Here is a 17,808-nt window from a genome sequence, read left to right on the forward strand (position 1 = left end):
GTAGGTTTATTCCTAGGTATTTTATTCTTTTCGTTGCAATAGTAAATGGGAGTGTTTCCTTAATTTCTCTTTCAGATTTTTCATCATTAGTGTAGAGGAATGCAAGAAATTTCTGTGCATTAATTTTGTATGCTGCAGATTTACCAAATTCATTGATTAGCTCTAGTAGTTTTCTGGTGGCATCTTTAGGATTCTCTATGTATAGTATCATGTCATCTACAAACAGTGACAGTTTTACTTCTTCTCTTCCAGTCTGTATTCCTTTTATTTCTTTTTCTTCTTTGATTGCCGTGGTAGGACTTCCAAAACTATGTTGAATAATAGTGGCCAGACTGGACATCCTTGTCTTCTTCCTGATCTTAGAGGAAATGCACTCAGTTTTTCACCATTGAGGATGATGTTTGCTGTGTGTTTGTCATATATGGCCTTTATTATGTTGAGGAAGGTTCCCTCTGTGCCCACTTTCTGGAGTGCTTTTTAATCAAAATTGGGTGCTGAATTTTGTCAAAAGCTTTTTCTGCATCTACTGAGAGGATCATATATTTTTTCTTCTTCAATTTGTTAATATGGTGTATCACATTGATTGATTTGCGTATATTGAAGAATCCTTGCGTCCCTGGGATAAATCCTACTTGATCATGGTGTATGATCCTTTTAATGTGCTGTTGGATTCTGTTTGCTAGTACTTTGTTGAGGATTTTTGCATCTATATTCATCAGTGATATTGGTCTGTAATTTTCTTTTTTTGTAGTACCTTTGTCTGGTTTTGGTATCAGGGTGATGGTGGCCTCATAGAATGAGTTCGGGAGTGTTCCTTCCTCTGCAACTTTTTGGAAGAGTTTGAGAAGGATGGGTGTTGGCTTGTCTCCAAATGTTTAATAGAATTCACCTGTGAAGCCATCTGGTCCTGGACTTTTGCCTGTTGGAAGATTTTTAATCACAGTTTCAAGTTCATTACTTGTGATTGGTCTGTTCATATTTTCTATTTCTTCCTGGTTCAGTCTTGGAAAGTTATACCTTTCCAGGAATTTGTCCATTTCTTCCAGGTTGTCCATTTTGTTGGCATACAGTTGCTTGTAGTAGTCTCTTAGGATGCTTTGTATTTCTGCGGTGTCTGTTGTAACTTCTCCTTTTTCATTTCTAGTTTTATTGAATTGAGTCCTCTCCCTCTTTTCCTTGATGAGTCTGGCTAATGGTTTATCAATTTTCTTTGTCCTCTCAAACAACCAGCTTTTAGTTTTATTGGTCTTTGCCATTGTTTTCTTTGTTTCTATTTCATTTATTTCTGTTCTGATCTTTATGATTTCTTTCCTTGTACTAACTTTGGGTTTTGTTTGTTCTTCTTTCTCTAAGTTCCCTTAGGTGTAAGATTAGATTGTTTATTTGAGATTTTTCTTGTTTCCTGAGGTAGACTTGTATAGCTATAAACTTCCCTCTTAGAACTGCTTTTGCTTCATCCCATAGGTTTTGGATCATCGTGTTTTCATTGTCATTTGTCTCTAGATATTTTTTTATTTCCTCTTTGTTTTCTTCAGTGATGTCTTGGTTATTTAATAATGTATTGTTTAGCCTCCATGTGTTTGTGTTTTTTACAATTTTTTCCCTGTAATTGATTTCTAATCTCATAGCGTTGTGGTCAGAAAAAATGCTTGATATCATTTCAATTTTCTCAAATTTACTGAGGCTAGATTTGTGACTCAAGATATGATCTATCCTGGAGAATGTTCCGTGTGCACTTGAGAAGAAAGTATAATCTGCTGTTTTTGGTTGGAATGTCCTATAAATATCAATTAAATCTATCTGGTCTATTGTGTCATTTAAAGCTTGTGTTTCCTTATTAATTTTCTGTTTGGATGATCTGTCTGTTGGTGTAAGTGAGGTGTTAAAATTCCCCACTATTATTGTGTTACTGTCGATTTCCTCTTTTACAGGTGTTAGCAGTTGTCTTATGTATTGATGTGCTTCTATGTTGGGTGCATACATATTTATAATTGTTATATCTTCTTCTTGGATTGATCCTTTGATCATTATATAGTGTCCTTCTTTGTCTCTTGTAATAGTCTTTATTTTGAAGTCTGTTTTGTGTGATATGAGTATTGCTACTCCAGCTTTCTTTTGATTTCCAGTTACATGGAATATCTTTATCCATCCCCTCACTTTCAGTCTGTATGTGTCCCTAGGTCTGAAGTGGGTCTCTTGTAGACAGCATATATATGGGTTGTTTTTGTATCCATTCAGCAAGCCTGTGTCTTTTGGTTGGAGCATTTATTCCATTCACGTTTAAGGTAATTATCCATATGTATGCTCCTATTACCATTTTCTTAATTGTTTTGTGTTTGTTTTTGTAGGTCCTTTTCTTCTCTTGTGTTTCCCACTTAGAGAAGTTCCTTTAGCATTTGTTGTAGAGCTGGTTCGGTGGTGCTGAATTCTCTTAGCTTTTGCTTGTCTGGAAAGCTTTTGATTTCTCCATTGAATCTGAATGAGATCCTTGCCGGCTAGAGTAATCTTGGTTGTAGTTTCTTCCCTTTCATCACTTTAAATATGTCATGCCACTCACTTCTGGCTTGTAGAGTTTCTGCTGAGAAATCAGCTGTTAACCTTATGGGAATTCCCTTGTATGTTATTTGTCGTTTTTCCCTTGCTGCTTTCAATATTTTTTCTTTGTCTTTAATTTTTGCCAATTTGATTACTAGGTGTCTCGGCATGTTTCTCCTTGGATTTATCCTGCATAGGACTCTCTGTGCTTTCTGGACTTGGGTGGCTATTTCCTTTCCCATGCTAGGGAAGTTTTCAACTATAATCTACTCAAATATTTTCTTGGGTCCTTGCTGTCTCTCTTCTCCTTCCGGGACCCCTGTAATGCGAATGTTAATACATTTAATGTTGTCCCAGAGGTCTCTTAGGCTGTCTTCATTTCTTTACATTCTTTTTTCTTTATTCTGTTTTATGACAGTGAATTCCACCATTCTATCTTCCAGGTCACTTATCCGTTCTTCTGCCTCAGTTATTCTGCTATTGATTCCTTCTAGTGTATTTTTCATTTCAGTTATTGTATTGTTCATCTCTGTTTGTTTGTTCTTTAATTCTTCTACGTCTCTGTTAAACATTTCTTGCATCCTCTTGATCTTTGCCTCCATTCTTTTTCTGAGGTCCTGGATCATCTTCACTATCATTATTCTGAATTCTTTTTCTGGAAGGTTGCCTATCTCCACTTCATTTAGTTGTTTTTCTGGGGTTTTATCTTGTTCCTTCATCTGGTACATAGCTCTTTGCCTTTTCATCTTGTCTATCTTTCTACGGATGTGGTTTTTGTTCCACAGGCTGCAGGACTGTAGTTCTTCTTCCTTCTGCTTTCTGCCCTCTGGTGGATAAGGTTATCTAAGAGGCTTGTGCAAGTTTCCTGATGGGAGGGACTGGTGGTGGGTAGAGCTGGCTGTTGCTCTGGTGGGCAGAGCTCAGTAAAACTTTAATCTACTTGTCTGCTGATGGGTGGGGCTGGGTTCCTTCCCTGTTGGTTGTATGGCCTGAGGGGACCCAACACTGGAGCTTACCCAGGTTCTGTGGCGGGGTTAATGGCGGACTCTGGAAGGGCTCACGCCAAGGAGTACTTCCCAGAACTTCTGCTTCCAGTGTCCTTGTCCTCATGGTGAGACACAGACACTAGCAGATAGGTCTGGTTCAGTCTCCTATGGGGTCACCGCTCCTTCCCCTGGGTCCTGATGTGCACACCTCTTTGTGTGTGCCCTCCAAGAGTGCAGTTTCTGTTTCTCCCAGTCCTGTTGAAATCCTGCAATGAAATCCCTCTAGCCTTCAAAGTCTGTTTCTCTAGGAATTCCTCCTCCTGTTGCCGGAACCCCAAGTTGGGAAGCCTGACGTGGGGCTCAGAACCTTCACTCCAGTGGGTGGACTTCTGTGGTATAAGTGTTCTCCAGTTTGTGAGTCATGCACCCAGCAGTTATGGGATTTGATTTTATTATGATTGCGCCCCTCCTACCTTCTCATTGTGGCTTCTCCTTTGTCTCTGGATGTGAGGTATCTTTTTTGGTGAGTTACAGTGTCTTCCTGTCAATGACTGTTCAGCAGTTAGTTGTGATTCTCATGCTCTTGCAAAGGGGAATGAGAGTACGTCCTTCTACTCCACCATCTTGAACCCATCTTCCATTCATGCTCTTGTTTTTGTTAAGGTAACAATTTTAAGACAGTCAGTCCTTACTACCCTTATGCTACTGACAGCCAAAGTTAAAACACCAAAATATTTTATTTCAAGATAAATGTTATAATCTGATTAGGGGAAATGCAAAATACCTTAATTTCTGTTATCCGTTTCATTTTGTCAGTATCCAATTTTCTAAGTTGGTCAATAGCATGCTGTACTTCAGTGATCTGAATAATAAGGTAATTCTGTATGAGATATATAAAGACATCTTTGTTTAGTATAACATCTATTCATTTTTAATTTTAATTGCCTGCCAATACAAACTACAAAGTGTGATCAAATATCAATAAAGGAAAATATGAAAATAACCCATTCCATAAAATAAACTTTTTGCTTTGGAGTAAATTACTATTGAACTGTTGATTTCTTATGTTTTAGGGACCACTTTCCTTTCTGTTTTACTACCATTTTCATGTATTATAAAAATAAATACGTATTTGTAAAAGTTACCATTAAATTAGCACCATGAAAACCAACAACTATTACTATAAGAGGAATACATTAGATTAAGATACTTAGCAAGGCTTTAGAAATTGGCATAATGGTTTATCAGTGGAATCATATTAGAATTACTTAAAAATATTTAATAATGAAATACTGTATTTTATAAGAAAATCTGTTTAATGTGAGAAAACCTATTCTAGAAGCCTTTTGGGTACTTTTGTTCAGAAAAGTTTATGAGCTGTAATAGTCAACAAAGAAATTATTTAAGCTGCTTTTGTGAAAAAAATTATCATATATTGAACTTGAGAAAACAGTAAGATAAAAAGTTTCAATAATGCTTAAAAAAAGTATCAGCTAATAAGAAGAAACTTTTACTTGAACTTATTTGGATTTTATATTAAATAGATCTAAAATAGTAAACTTTTACTCATAGAAACAGAAGAGGTTGGTGGCTCTGGCAGAAGCAGGAGGTGGGGATTAGGGGAAATGGGTGATGGTGGTCAAATGCATAAACTTGTAGATACAAGATAAGTAAGTTCTAGGGATATAATATACAGCATGGCAATTATAGTTAACAATGCTGTACTGTATATTTGAAAGTTGCTAAGAGAGTAGATCTTAAAAGTTCTGATCACACACAAAAATAACTATGTGAGGTGATGGATGTTAACTAAACTTATTGTGGTTTCCATTTTACAACATAAACATATGTCTTAACATTATGTTTCTACTTTAAACTAATACAATGTTATATATCAACTATATCTCAATAAAACTGGGAAAAAAGTAAACTTAATATTTCATCATGTCTAAAATTAAATCTATACTCAATCATAATTAACATATTATAAAATCTTTTTTGGATAAGTGGTATCAACAAACAAAAATTAAACTGATAAATGGCCTCTGGAATTTGTTGTTTAATTATATGGTAGAATTACTCAACTAAAAAATAAACTTCATGTCTCTCATCTGTCAAGATTGAAGACTATCTCAAGAAAATGAATTGATCAAAATTTAATATAATTTATAATTTATTTAGAATATCACTACCTATAGATTCTGTGGTTATCAAACTGTGCTTCCCACCCCCAACTGAAAGAAAAGAAATGTATAACTCACTATTACTCCCTTGCCATACTTCATTAGGTATTTCTCTCTTACCCATAGAATCTTGACCCTTTCCCCGGTACAGAGGTAGATCCTAATTAGGCTAAGTCAGGATATAGCATTCGCTGGTAACTATGATCAATCCAGGGTAGGCTTGCTTGATCCCCAGTCAGGCCAAAGGGAAAGTTTTATATAGTCCATGCGTCTAGAAGAGGTTGTCTCTTGTTTAGGAGGCATATATCTCTACTTGCCATTGGTAACTCTGTTGCTACCCTGAGGAAAAGCAGTCTTAGAATGAAGCCAACACCAAAAATAATAGGGAGGAAATATCAGAAGTACCTAGGCCCTTAAAGACATCATTAAGCAGCTGATTTTATCTCCTCAGCACGCATTACACGAGATCATGAATTTACTTATTGTCTAAGCCAGTTTAAGCCAAGGTTTTGTTACCTGTAGCCCAAAACATCCTAGATATGATCATACTAGCACATTACATTGCTAGTATGTACATTAAATACATTAAATACATTACAAAGCATGTATTTTTTTTTTTTAATTTTTCCGAACGCGCAGGCTCAGAGGCCATGGCTCACGGGCCCAGCCGCTCTGCGGCATGTGGGATCCTCCTGGACCGGGGCACGAACCCGCATCCCCTGCATTGGCAGGCGGACCCTCAACCACTGCGCCACCAGGGAAGCCCTCAAAGCATGTATTTTAAATAGAACTTCTCTAACAGAATGTGAACATATTTACTAGTACCTTAGAGTCTGTGATGGTTGCCAGATTCTTTGGTCTCATCTTGATCACCCTGGCTTCAAGCTGAATGAGCAATTTTTTATAGTAAAGTTCCAAATCTTCTCGAAGTTTTGTTAAAATCTCCTCCAATGATGCTGTAACTTTCTTTGTTTCAAAGTACTTTTTCTTCCAAACATCATAGGCTATTTAAAAAAAAAAAAAAGCAAAGGCTATAGTTTGTTTAAACTTTTCAACCTGCAAAGTTAATTTAAACCATTCCTCTCTCCTCTCCTTCCTCTCTTATATTCTGAGGAAATTAGAGTTAAGAGTAAAATGTTTATTGGATAATAAAAGGACTTGCTTATAAATATAGTAAAATACTGATAAATCCAGGAACCAAAATCAAGTTCTTCTTTAAGCTTGTAATTTGTTTAGAAAATCTTTCTTCAAAATACTACCTATAGCAAGAAGTGTATACTTTTTTATTTTTATTTTTTTGCGGTACACAGGACTCTTACTGTTGTGGCCTCTCCCATTTGGGAACACAGGCTCCGGACGCGCAGGCTCAGTGGCCATGGCTCACGGGCCCAGCCGCTCTGCGGCATGTGGGATCTTCCCAGACCGGGGCACAAACCCATGTCCCCTGCATCGGCAGGTAGACTCTCAACCACTGAGCCACCAGGGAAGCGCAAGAAGTGTATACTTTTTATTTCAATTACTTTTATCTATAATCTGATTTGAATTCACTATTTATATAATTAAAGCTATGAAAGAAAAGGCAAAATATATTTTTTCAGATTTTCCTTATTTTTCAGCCCCAAAATGACTTGTTTTGTGTAATCAGCTGATTCTGATTCATCATTTATCAACATTATTCCAGGTATATCCCCAAACTTCTGTAGGGCAGAATTTCTTAAACCTGAGACTTCTGGTTTAGAAAATTAGAAATTAAACTCTGCCAGTTTAGGGAATCACTTTGACACCAATGAGATTCTAAATATAAACTTAATTGGAACACAAACTGCATGCTAGTATACCAGAAAATGCTTATGTTTCTGTTTTTCAGATTATCAAAGAAACGAAAACACCAAATTTAAAAATTCTATATTATAAATTGATTTAATTAAAAATATAAAACTATGGGGCTTCCCTGGTGGCGCAGTGGTTGAGAGTCTGCCTGCTGAGGCAGGGGACACAGGTTCGTGCCCCAGTCCGGGAAGATCCCACATGCCATGGAGCAGCTGGGCCCGTGAGCCATGGCCGCTGAGCCTGCGCGTCCGGAGCCTGTGCTCCACAACGGGAGAGGCCACAACAGTGAGAGGCCCTCGTATCGCAAATATAAATAAATAAATATATATATATATATATATAACTATATGGAACTTTTAACTCAAGATTTTAACTATTTTCCTCAGCCCTATATCCAATCCCTCTGCAAGTTTTACTGGTACCACTGCCAAAATACTTCGAGCATCTGGCACGTTATCCCTTCTTCAATGCTACATTCCTAGGCAATCCACTATCATCTTTTGAAAGCTGTATTATTTTTCTAACAGTCTCTCTGCTTCCATACTTGCCCCTCTACAGGCTATTCCATACCACAGTCATCCTGATCTTTTTAAGATATTTTAAAAATCACATAAATCCTTAGCTTAAAAATCCTCTTATGTCTTCTCATATTACTTGTATTGATAATAAAATCCAAACTCCTTGAATTGGCCTATCTGTTCCTTGCTGATCTTTTGATTTTCTCCCTCTACATTTCTCCTTATTTATCACACTCCAGCTGTACTGGTCTTAGTTCAGGTCCTTAATTCTGCAAGCTTATTTCTATCTCTGTACCTTGATTTTTAGTGTTCCTCCTGTTTGGACTCTTTTTACCCTGTCTCTTCACATGCTTACCATTTTATTAATCAAATCTTAGTTATATCTGCTCAAAGAAGCCTTCCTTGAAAGCCCTAGCTAAATCATCTCTCCTGCCCCACCATTCTTTACTGCACTCTTTTAATTGACTTTTCAGCTCTAATCAGTAGCTGACATTGTCTTACTTATTTATTGTCGGTCTCTTCCCATTAGAGGCAAGCTCCTTAATGGCAGGGCTATGTTTGTCTTGTTTACTGCTGTATCCTCAGCATTTAAAACAATGCTGAGAACTGAGGTATATAGTAGGCTCAATAAATATTTGATGGCTGATACATACCTTTTATCTTGAAACATTCCTGTTGAAATAGAAAGTGACCAATGATTCTCATTTTATAAATAGAAGGAGTGTGGCACAAAGAGCAGAAATAACTTGCCTAAGTATAAGATTATTCTAGTATTAGAATCACTGTCCTGTGATTTCTAATCCATTGCTCAATACTGTCTGATAAAATTGCTCTTTTAACAGCACAACAAGGCCAAATCACTGCCAGCACTTCTGGGACACACTTTAATATTATGAGGTAGAACATTAAGAAATACCTCCTGACATTGTCTATAACCTCTAGTCAGATCTAGTACTGAAGCAATAATTTTGCTGTAAATTGAGAATCCTAAAGGCAGTTAATTCCATATATACCTTTTACCCTTTTTATCCTCAAATACAACGCAAAATGCAGGCCTCTCAAATTATTTAACATCTCTCAAACCATTATCCTATACTTTCTCCACCCTGGCTCATTTTTCCATTTCTACCAGTTCTAACAACATTGTTTCTAATTCTATTGCAAGGAAACTATTTTTCCTACCTCATTTCTCTCATTTATTCACTCATCCAGTCAGTTTAGCAAAGCAGACACACACACATACCAACAAAATTGAGCACCTAGGGGACACTAAGGGACTCAAAGAAGGCTTCGAGAGTGGTATCTTAGCTGAGATTGAATGACTGGTAGGAAATAACCAGGAACTGGGAAGAAGTGGGTAGAAGGAGAAGATAGGAAAAGAAGATTTAGGTGGCAGAGGGGAAAGAATGCCTGAAGGCCTACAGCCAAGAGGAGGCACACTTCAAATTCTAGTACATCTACCACTTTTCCTGCAAGCCTTTCTTGACCTCTTCCATCTAATTTAGGTGTTCTTCCTCTGTACTCCTATGCATAGAATTTGTAATTTCTTTATCATAGCAGTCATCAGTATGTATCACTACTACTTAACTTGATCATCATTTCCCCACTGCACCATAAGCATTTTGAAGGCAGGGACAAGATTATGTTGGCCTATTAGTATCACCTCAGCCCCTGGAACAGTGACTAAGTTCAGTAGGCCCTTAATAAATACTTATTTAATAAATGAATGCTGAAATGAATAAACAAATGTCCATTTTAAAAAATAATTGAATTTTAATAAAAGGCATGTTGCATTTATTATATAGAGTTGAACAATGATTTCATCTTTCCTATAGTGAATTTATATTAGCGTACCACCTAAACTACAACAGTAAAATAGTAAATATTATCATTTTATCATTTATTCCAAAGGCATAAATTCTGTAAAACTTGAGTTTCCTTTATAGTGATAAAAGATATGTAATAAACTTTACCATGATATTGCTTTAATTTGCCTTGTTCCAATAGCCTTTCAACTTTTTTTTATTAGTTCTTCTTTAATTCTTTCCAGATATCTTCTTTCTTCCTTTACTTGTTTCATTTCTTTCGATAATATTCTCTCCTAGAAGATTATAACCCATACTCATCAATGTCCAAAAGCTAAAAGACGGCTCATATCCTAAAATATAGAGTATAAAACTAAAAAATGCTTACAACAGCAAGTATGAATTTTACCCCAAACTCTGGTTTTCTGGCTGCAGTACAGCATGTGCCACGATGGAAAACACTGAGGAGTCATTTCAGTATCTATAGGGGATTTATATATATATAAATAATACAGTATGTCTCTTCTGCATTTATATACATGTATGGAAACTAGGCAAAACTCATGTAGTTATACCTCTTGTTTTAATTCTTTAAGTAAATTTATCCTGGGACCGAAGTTATTGTACTTAAATCTTACATGGAAAAATGTATATTTTAAAGTACATATTTAAAAAGCAGAAATAATATTAGTGACACACCTATGCAGTAGTCAACATAAGTCACAGACTTTAAAATACTTTAACTTCTTGTAGTAAAACATATATAATTGACCATTTTAACCATATTTAAATGTACAGTTCAATGGCACTGCATGCATTCATAATGTTCCACAACAACCACCACCCCTTTATCACCAAAACTTTATCTTCTCAAACTGAAACTGTGTATGCATTAAACAATTAACTCCTCATTAACATTATTTAACTTTACCTCACAGAATCATCTGTACTTACATCTGTACTTATGGTATCATCATACTTACTCTCAATCTGTAATAATGATATATCAGTTATTCCTGGAGAAAGAGCAGGTTGACAAGGAACTGAAGGAAAATCTGGTAGGCTGATGCACTCTTTTTTACCTAGCTGTAAGCAAACATGATAATCAGTAAGATCTGGTAGGGTTACACATTGTTTTTCACCTATTTGTAAACATCTGGTAATGCACAACAGTAATGCATTTTTTTACTTGTATGGTGATGAACTCCCAAATCTGTCTTTATAACTATAGACCCTCTCTTGTGCTCTAGCTTCTCCATTCAACAGGACATTACTTGGACATTATACCACAGGAGCTTCAAACTTAAAATTCAAAAAGAAGAAAAAAAAAGAATACATATTCCTTTCTAAACATGATTTCCTTCCAAGAGTTCTGATTTCAGTTACTTGTTATGGCAACTTTTAAATGTTTCTAAGATGGCTATTGAATTTTTTTCATTTTGAGCCAATTTTGATCATGTATATTTGCTTAGAAAATTCGAGATCCTAGCACATTTTCAAATTTTAGCATACATTTTATTCTCATAAATTTTATCACCTCTGTATTTGTGTTATATTGCCTTCATCTCACCTAATTTTTGTGTTTCTACTCTTTTTTTGATAAACTACCTCAAGCCTTACCAATGTTAATGTTTCTGCCACTACCACTTTATAGACCTTGAGTTGTTTTCAATTCTGCCAGGCTTTTAACTTTTGTAACTTATTAGCTTCTACTTTTATCTTCATTAATCCCTTACCCCTACTTTGTTTGTTTTATTATTCTTTTTCTATTTTATTGCATTGACCTTAACTTACACGGTCAGGTTCCCACAGGATAATGGCAGCCACTAAAATCTCTCCACGCATGCTCTCAACTACTATAAAAAGAAAGCAAATACAATCACCCATAATTTATAACTGTAGAATAACTAGGACACAGAATCCTCTAATTTACATATACTTTAATTTACATGTAAGTGGGGAAATAAACACCCTAGACCAGCAGAGTGTGCTTAGGAGCTCACACCTGAGCAGAGTCTGATGGGAACTATGCATTAAAGAGCACAATACACAGATAACACAGTAAACATCAACCACAATTTAGTCTTAAAGGAGAAGGTCCTGCATGTGGTGGAAGAATACTGAGTAAGGGTACCAAATGGTAAATCAAAGCTCTTTCTATGAGGAATCTAAAAGAAAGGGGCTTTTAAAATGTATGTGGCCAGAGGTGGTAATTATGGGAAAACACAGCTACTGGGTGAGAGGAAAATTCTTTGGAAGCAAGAGATGTTCATCAGGGCTAGGTGGTAAGAGAAAAGAAGGTAGTCAAGTTAAGAGTTCTGCTGAATTAAATTAGCAGGAAAGAATACAAAGAAAAAAGACCACTTCCCTTAAGGCCCCATTTATTTAAAAATACATAAATAAATAAATAACTGCATTTCACTAAAACAACAGGAGAGAGCTTTCCTAATCTATTGATACAAGCTAAAATAAACCACCAGAACACCTGTTTCTCTATAAGAACACCTGTTACTGATTCAGAAAAATCCAACACAAATAAACATAGACAAAATCTACAACATAATATAGCATCCATACAAAGTTACTTTTTGAAAACCCTCAAAACTGAGAACTAAAACAAAACAAAACCAGCAGCCAGGAAGCAGAGAAAAAATTAACAATATTCCCAACATAGATTAAATTAAATTAAATCAAATCATTTTAGGTATTAATGAACACCACAAATCACATATTTAGAAACTCAGAATAAAAATGGAAAAATAACAGGAAGATGTAAAATGGAAATTGACCAAACTGAAGAAAGAAATTAAAGAAAAAACAAAACTGTCTCAGAAATGAATAACAGGTATCCAAAAAGGAACAGATATGACCAAAAATACAGTAAGCATAATAGAGAACAGAAATAAAAGGAATAAAGAAAATTAAACATAAAGAAAATAGTAAACTAGATCATAGAGAAAGTAGTAGAGATAAAAGGTAAAGAAGAACTAGGATAAGACCAACTGAGGTCTCTGAAAAAAAAAACAAAAAAACCCAAAAAACCATGGAATGGATCTGCTATTTATATTGTTTTCTAGAGTTATAATTTCTTGAAATAAAAGAAGTCCTGATTTTCATACTGAAAGGGCCCACTGGGTACCCATAAAAACCAGACCTAGAACTCTCAACTGAAATATAGCCTGATAAAACTACTACACATTGAAGGGATCCTCTGGCCTTCCAGACAAAAATAACCAAGCCAATTTACAAAGAAAAGAAAATCAGTTTGGCATCATACTTCTTAACAGTAACATATAAAACATCAGTAGAGCAACATTTTAATAAACTCAAGGAAAAATTGTGTAAGCCAAGGATGTTACAGCCAATCAAGCTATCCTTCAAGTACCAAGGCTCTAAAGCAGGGACGAGCAAACTTCTTCTGTAAAAGGCCTCAGAGTAAATAATTTAGGTTTTGTGGGCCACATATGGTATTTGTCAAAATTCTTATTTTTTTCAACTTTTTAAAAATGTAAAAAACATTTTTAGGTCCCATGCTTCACAAAACAAGCTGTGGGCCTTGTCTGCCTATTCCTCCTCTAGACAAAATTTTAAATATGTAAGAAGTAAGGGAATATCGTACCTGGGAGTTTTTTTTTTAATAAGTAGAGCTTTACCCAATGAAGAAATGATTGAAAAATCTTGTGTAAAAGAACTGGCAGTAAGTGTTGAACACATTTAATTACAGCTCTAAGACTAAAACAAAGGTGAGGAGGATAAGACAAGAAGCACAGCCCATAAATGTTCTGTTCTTTTACAAAGTAGAAATAACACAACTAAAAGTACATGAGAGGAGAAAGGAGGGGGAAAGATGACTTTTTAATTGCCTTGAATTTAAAGATAGGAGTCAGAGGATAATTTTAGAGGTAACAAATCAAAATCAGAAGCATAAATTTTAAGAAAAGGAAAAAGGAGGGTTAGGAATACTAGCACAAATTTGTATCAGTATAAAGGTAAACACTAGAATGAGATTCAGATTTCCTAAATACCAGGAGTGGGGGGGAGTGCAAATAAACCACATAGTAACACATAGTAACTATAACATAAAGTAAAATGAGAAATCTGAGGTCAAATATATCAGTCCTATCAAAAACATAAATGGACATAACTCATCTACTAAATGAAAATGACTTTCAGACTGGCTTACAAAGGGAAACCCAACTCTAGCGTGTCTGTTAAAGACATACCTAAAACATACCTAAAAATTCAGAAAAGTTGGGGAAAAAAGTAGGGGAGGAATATAGGGGTATACCAAATAAATGTAAACAAAAAGAAAGGAGAGGTTAGTATCTTGATATGCAGTAAGGGAGAATTCAGGTCAAAAAAGCATTTAATGAGTCAAAGAAGGGCACTTCATAACGCAAAAGTGATGATATTACTATTTGCATGAGAACAACTTTGTGCCAAATAATACATAGAAATCTAAATAAATCAAAAACCACAGGAGATGTAAGGATAAACAGTAAAATACTAATAACAGAAGATTCTAATATATCTATTCTCAGTCCAAGACATAGAAAGAAAAATGTAGGAAAAAAAAAGGATATGGAACACTTAAACAACATATTAAACAATGTAGATTATAGACAAGGCACAGAGTAGGGGAAGATATTTGCAATGCACATAAGCATCAAAGGACTACCCTCCAAAGTATATTAAAAATTCCTACTAATCAGAAATATATGGCAGACAACACAATAGAAATACTTGAAAAGGTAGTTCTCCAAAAAAGTTATCAAAATGGAGTCTATAAAATATAAAAATATGATCAACTGTATGGGTAATCTGGGAAATGAAAATTCAAACCACAGTGAAATAGCATTAAGCACCCACCAGCTGGAAAAATTTTAAAGTGTGAAGACAGCATATTTTATTAATATCTAGCAACAATAAAACAATTATTTGCTGAATATGGCATGCCTCTGCTCCAAAACCCAAAGGCTCTGAGCTGTGATTCTCCTCTCAGGACTTGTCTCAGACTCCATTCAGCATTCCAACCAACATATCATATATAACCAACAACCAACAACCAACATATGTATTCTAACATATCAAGCATCACTGGACCAGATGGATATTAGCACACAACTGGCAGCACTGCTTGCTGTGCCTCTTGGATCACCTTGTGAGCCTTCTCTTGCTCTGGGCCCACTCAAAGTTGGCAGTCTTTTAGATTACTTGATTAAAAAAAAAAAAGAAAAAGATTGGAGCCATGCATCCGAATGCAGTATATCTCCAAATTCCAAACAGGTCCATCAAGTGACTCATTCTTCATGGTAGCTGGGGCAAGATACAAAAACCTGGTTTTTACTTTAAAGGGCATACATCAACATGTCCCAGATCATGAAACTCCCAGAAATTTCACTGAATTGGCAGGCTCCTGAATTTTGAGGTTTATCTCCCCTTCTCTAACATTTAAGGTTAGAAAATATAAGACATTTTAATCTGCAGTTCCATTTCAATTTCAGTATAAATATTATGGTGCAATACCACATCTAAAAAAATGCAGCACTATTTACAATAGCCAGGTCATGGAAGCAACCTAAATGCCCATCAACACAGGAATGGATAAAGAAGATGTGGTACATGTATACAATGGAATATTACTCAGCCATAAAAAGGAATGAAAATTGGGTCATTTGTAGAGATGTGGATGGAGCTAGATACTGTCATACAAAGCGAAGTAAGTCAGAAAGAGAAAAACAAATATCGTATATTAATGCATATATGTGGAATCTAGAAAAATGGTACAGATGAACTGGTTTGTAAGGCAGAAATAGAGACACAGATGTAGAGAACAAATGTATGGACACAAAGGGGGGAAAGTGGCGGGGGGTAGTGGTGGTGGTGGGATGAATTGGGAGATTGGGATTGACATATATACACTAATATGTATAAAATAGCTAACTAATAAGAACCTGCTGTATAAAAAAATAAATAAATTTTTTTTAAATTTAAAAATCATACCTGATTGTCCTCTCTTCTAAAGATATTAGTTCTATCATCTTCATTTTTCCAAAGAAACTGACTTAAAGGGGAATGACAGATTTGTAAGTCATATTAAAAAATGATTCCATGAATATTAACTTTTCATGTTTTTTATTTAATATTCTATAAACACAAATATAACATTAAAAAATTTTAAAGTCTGCTTGAAACCATTATATTATCTTTCAAACTCATTAATTATCAATATAAACTACATTTAGCATGAGTTATACAATAATATTTCATTATATTATAGCTAAATTCAAATCATAGTCCAATGTCTATAGCAAGGTAAAATAACTGGAAATTTTGTAAACATACTTTGCTTATAGTTCTTTTGTGAATAATTGTTTATAAAATTCCTTATCTTAATTTCAGAAGACTATATGCAAAACTGTTGTCTAAGTACTATAATTTTGAATGAAATGATACCAATGTGAAACTCAAACATGATTAGTTTACTCAAAACCAGGAATATAAAAGAGGCAGAAAAATTAATTCTAAGAAAGGCAAATGAAGACAGAAATTTTTCTGTCATTAGGTTGCCCCTGATGACAAAAGGATTACAACAGAATAAATTTAAGCAATAAATTATCCCTCATTATGTTGGAAGGGAATATTAGTATCTAACAGTAAACATCAGAATCAAGGTAATTTTAATTAAAAATGTCACTAACTTCACTCATATCTTTGTTCTAATTAGAAGTCTTTATACCAGTACCCTGGATATCTCACTCTTTTTCTTATAGTCTAGATTATGACATATAGAATCAACATCCATATTAATTACCTCTTTTTGCCGCTAAAATAATCATTATCTGAATCTTCCTGTGATCCTGGCAATTCAGAATTTCCAATTTGATTATTTCCATTCTGATTTTCATTTGGAGTGGCTTTTCCCCCAGCTGATGATGATGCCCATTCATAGCAAAGAAAGTTCATAATATTAAGAAAATACTAAAATAAAATTTTGGTTTTTTATGTACATACTATATACTCTTGTCCCATGTTTCAGAATCTCTATGAACTTTACTCTCCCAAACTGAATTTCATGAAACTTTAGTTTATGCAAAAGGAGAATTCTTTGGTAAATTCAGTTTGGGAAAAATTGGATTAAGCAATCCTAAGAGAACACAAATCCACCCCCCCCACACACCCCTATGGCAGGATTTCTCTGTTTTTATGTACAATATGAATCTGCAAGAGGGGGTAAGTTGGGTTTTATTCAAACTTTGCTGTCTTCAAAAAGCTTTTGCCAAAAGCATCTTTTAAAAGAGTATTCTGAGGATCCTTCTCTGGAAAGTGCTGGGTATAAATACAGAGCATATAATGCCATTTGTTATTTCACATATATTTTCATTTATAAAATCTCTCTTCATTTTAACAGAATTTCTCCATATAAGAAAACCACACAATGTCTTTAAAACATTAGCACTAATGTTCCACATGATCTACATGAACAAGAGATCTGTGAACCTGGTAGTGTTAATACAGATTTTTTTCCCTTGGGGAAATCAATTTTTTTTAATTTAGAAAAAATTGGAGTCATATTAGTGTTTGAAAAGTCATTTTACAAGAGTTGCCACAGTATTTTGCAACCTGAAGCCCATATTGGTTTAGTTTTAGTCAGGTTGCTACCACTTATTTCCTATCTGGCACTGGACTTAGTCATTTAAAGAAAACAAATAGGGATTTTCTAAAAAGATATATTCAAGGCAAAGGAACAAAAAATAGATATATCAGCTGTTTAAAACTGATAGTAAAATACCACTCCCCCCCACCTGCCCCCCAAAACAAACAACAATGGAAAACTCAGTAGATTCTGAGTGACATTTTGATAGGAATATATGACATGTATCTCTTATTCCTAATAACTGTTTAGAGAATGATGCAATGCACCATTCAATACCTATGCAACTTAATAAGA

At 34.8% G+C, this 17,808-nt stretch overlaps 2 protein-coding genes across 4 annotated transcripts in view; both read right to left on the reverse strand.

The window, feature by feature from the left end:
* Window positions 1-6,029, reverse strand: part of LOC132514666 (transmembrane protein 258-like) — a 58,386-nt gene extending 52,357 nt beyond the window's left edge. The window contains exons 1-2 of one of the 2 annotated variants that reach the window (XR_009538893.1): window positions 5,825-6,029; window positions 4,306-4,401 (exon numbers count right to left, since the gene is read on the reverse strand). The gene's annotated coding sequence lies outside the window, so the exon portion shown is untranslated. The remainder of the gene's footprint in view (window positions 1-4,305; window positions 4,402-5,824) is intronic. The other variant, XM_060139657.1, reaches the window with a different exon arrangement.
* Window positions 6,030-6,566: 537 nt separating this feature from the next.
* The window catches only part of SPATA1 (spermatogenesis associated 1), a 34,732-nt gene continuing 23,490 nt past the window's right edge, over window positions 6,567-17,808 (reverse strand). For both annotated transcript variants that reach the window (XM_060139654.1, XM_060139656.1), the window contains exons 5-9: window positions 16,672-16,786; window positions 15,861-15,921; window positions 10,841-10,943; window positions 10,026-10,153; window positions 6,567-6,708 (exon numbers count right to left, since the gene is read on the reverse strand). In XM_060139654.1, the coding sequence (XP_059995637.1) occupies window positions 10,089-10,153; window positions 10,841-10,943; window positions 15,861-15,921; window positions 16,672-16,786 (344 nt within the window). In that variant the 3' untranslated portion in view covers window positions 6,567-6,708; window positions 10,026-10,088. The remainder of the gene's footprint in view (window positions 6,709-10,025; window positions 10,154-10,840; window positions 10,944-15,860; window positions 15,922-16,671; window positions 16,787-17,808) is intronic.

Source organism: Lagenorhynchus albirostris, chromosome 2 (assembly GCF_949774975.1).
Source record: "Lagenorhynchus albirostris chromosome 2, mLagAlb1.1, whole genome shotgun sequence".
Classification (NCBI taxonomy): Eukaryota; Metazoa; Chordata; class Mammalia; order Artiodactyla; family Delphinidae; genus Lagenorhynchus; species Lagenorhynchus albirostris.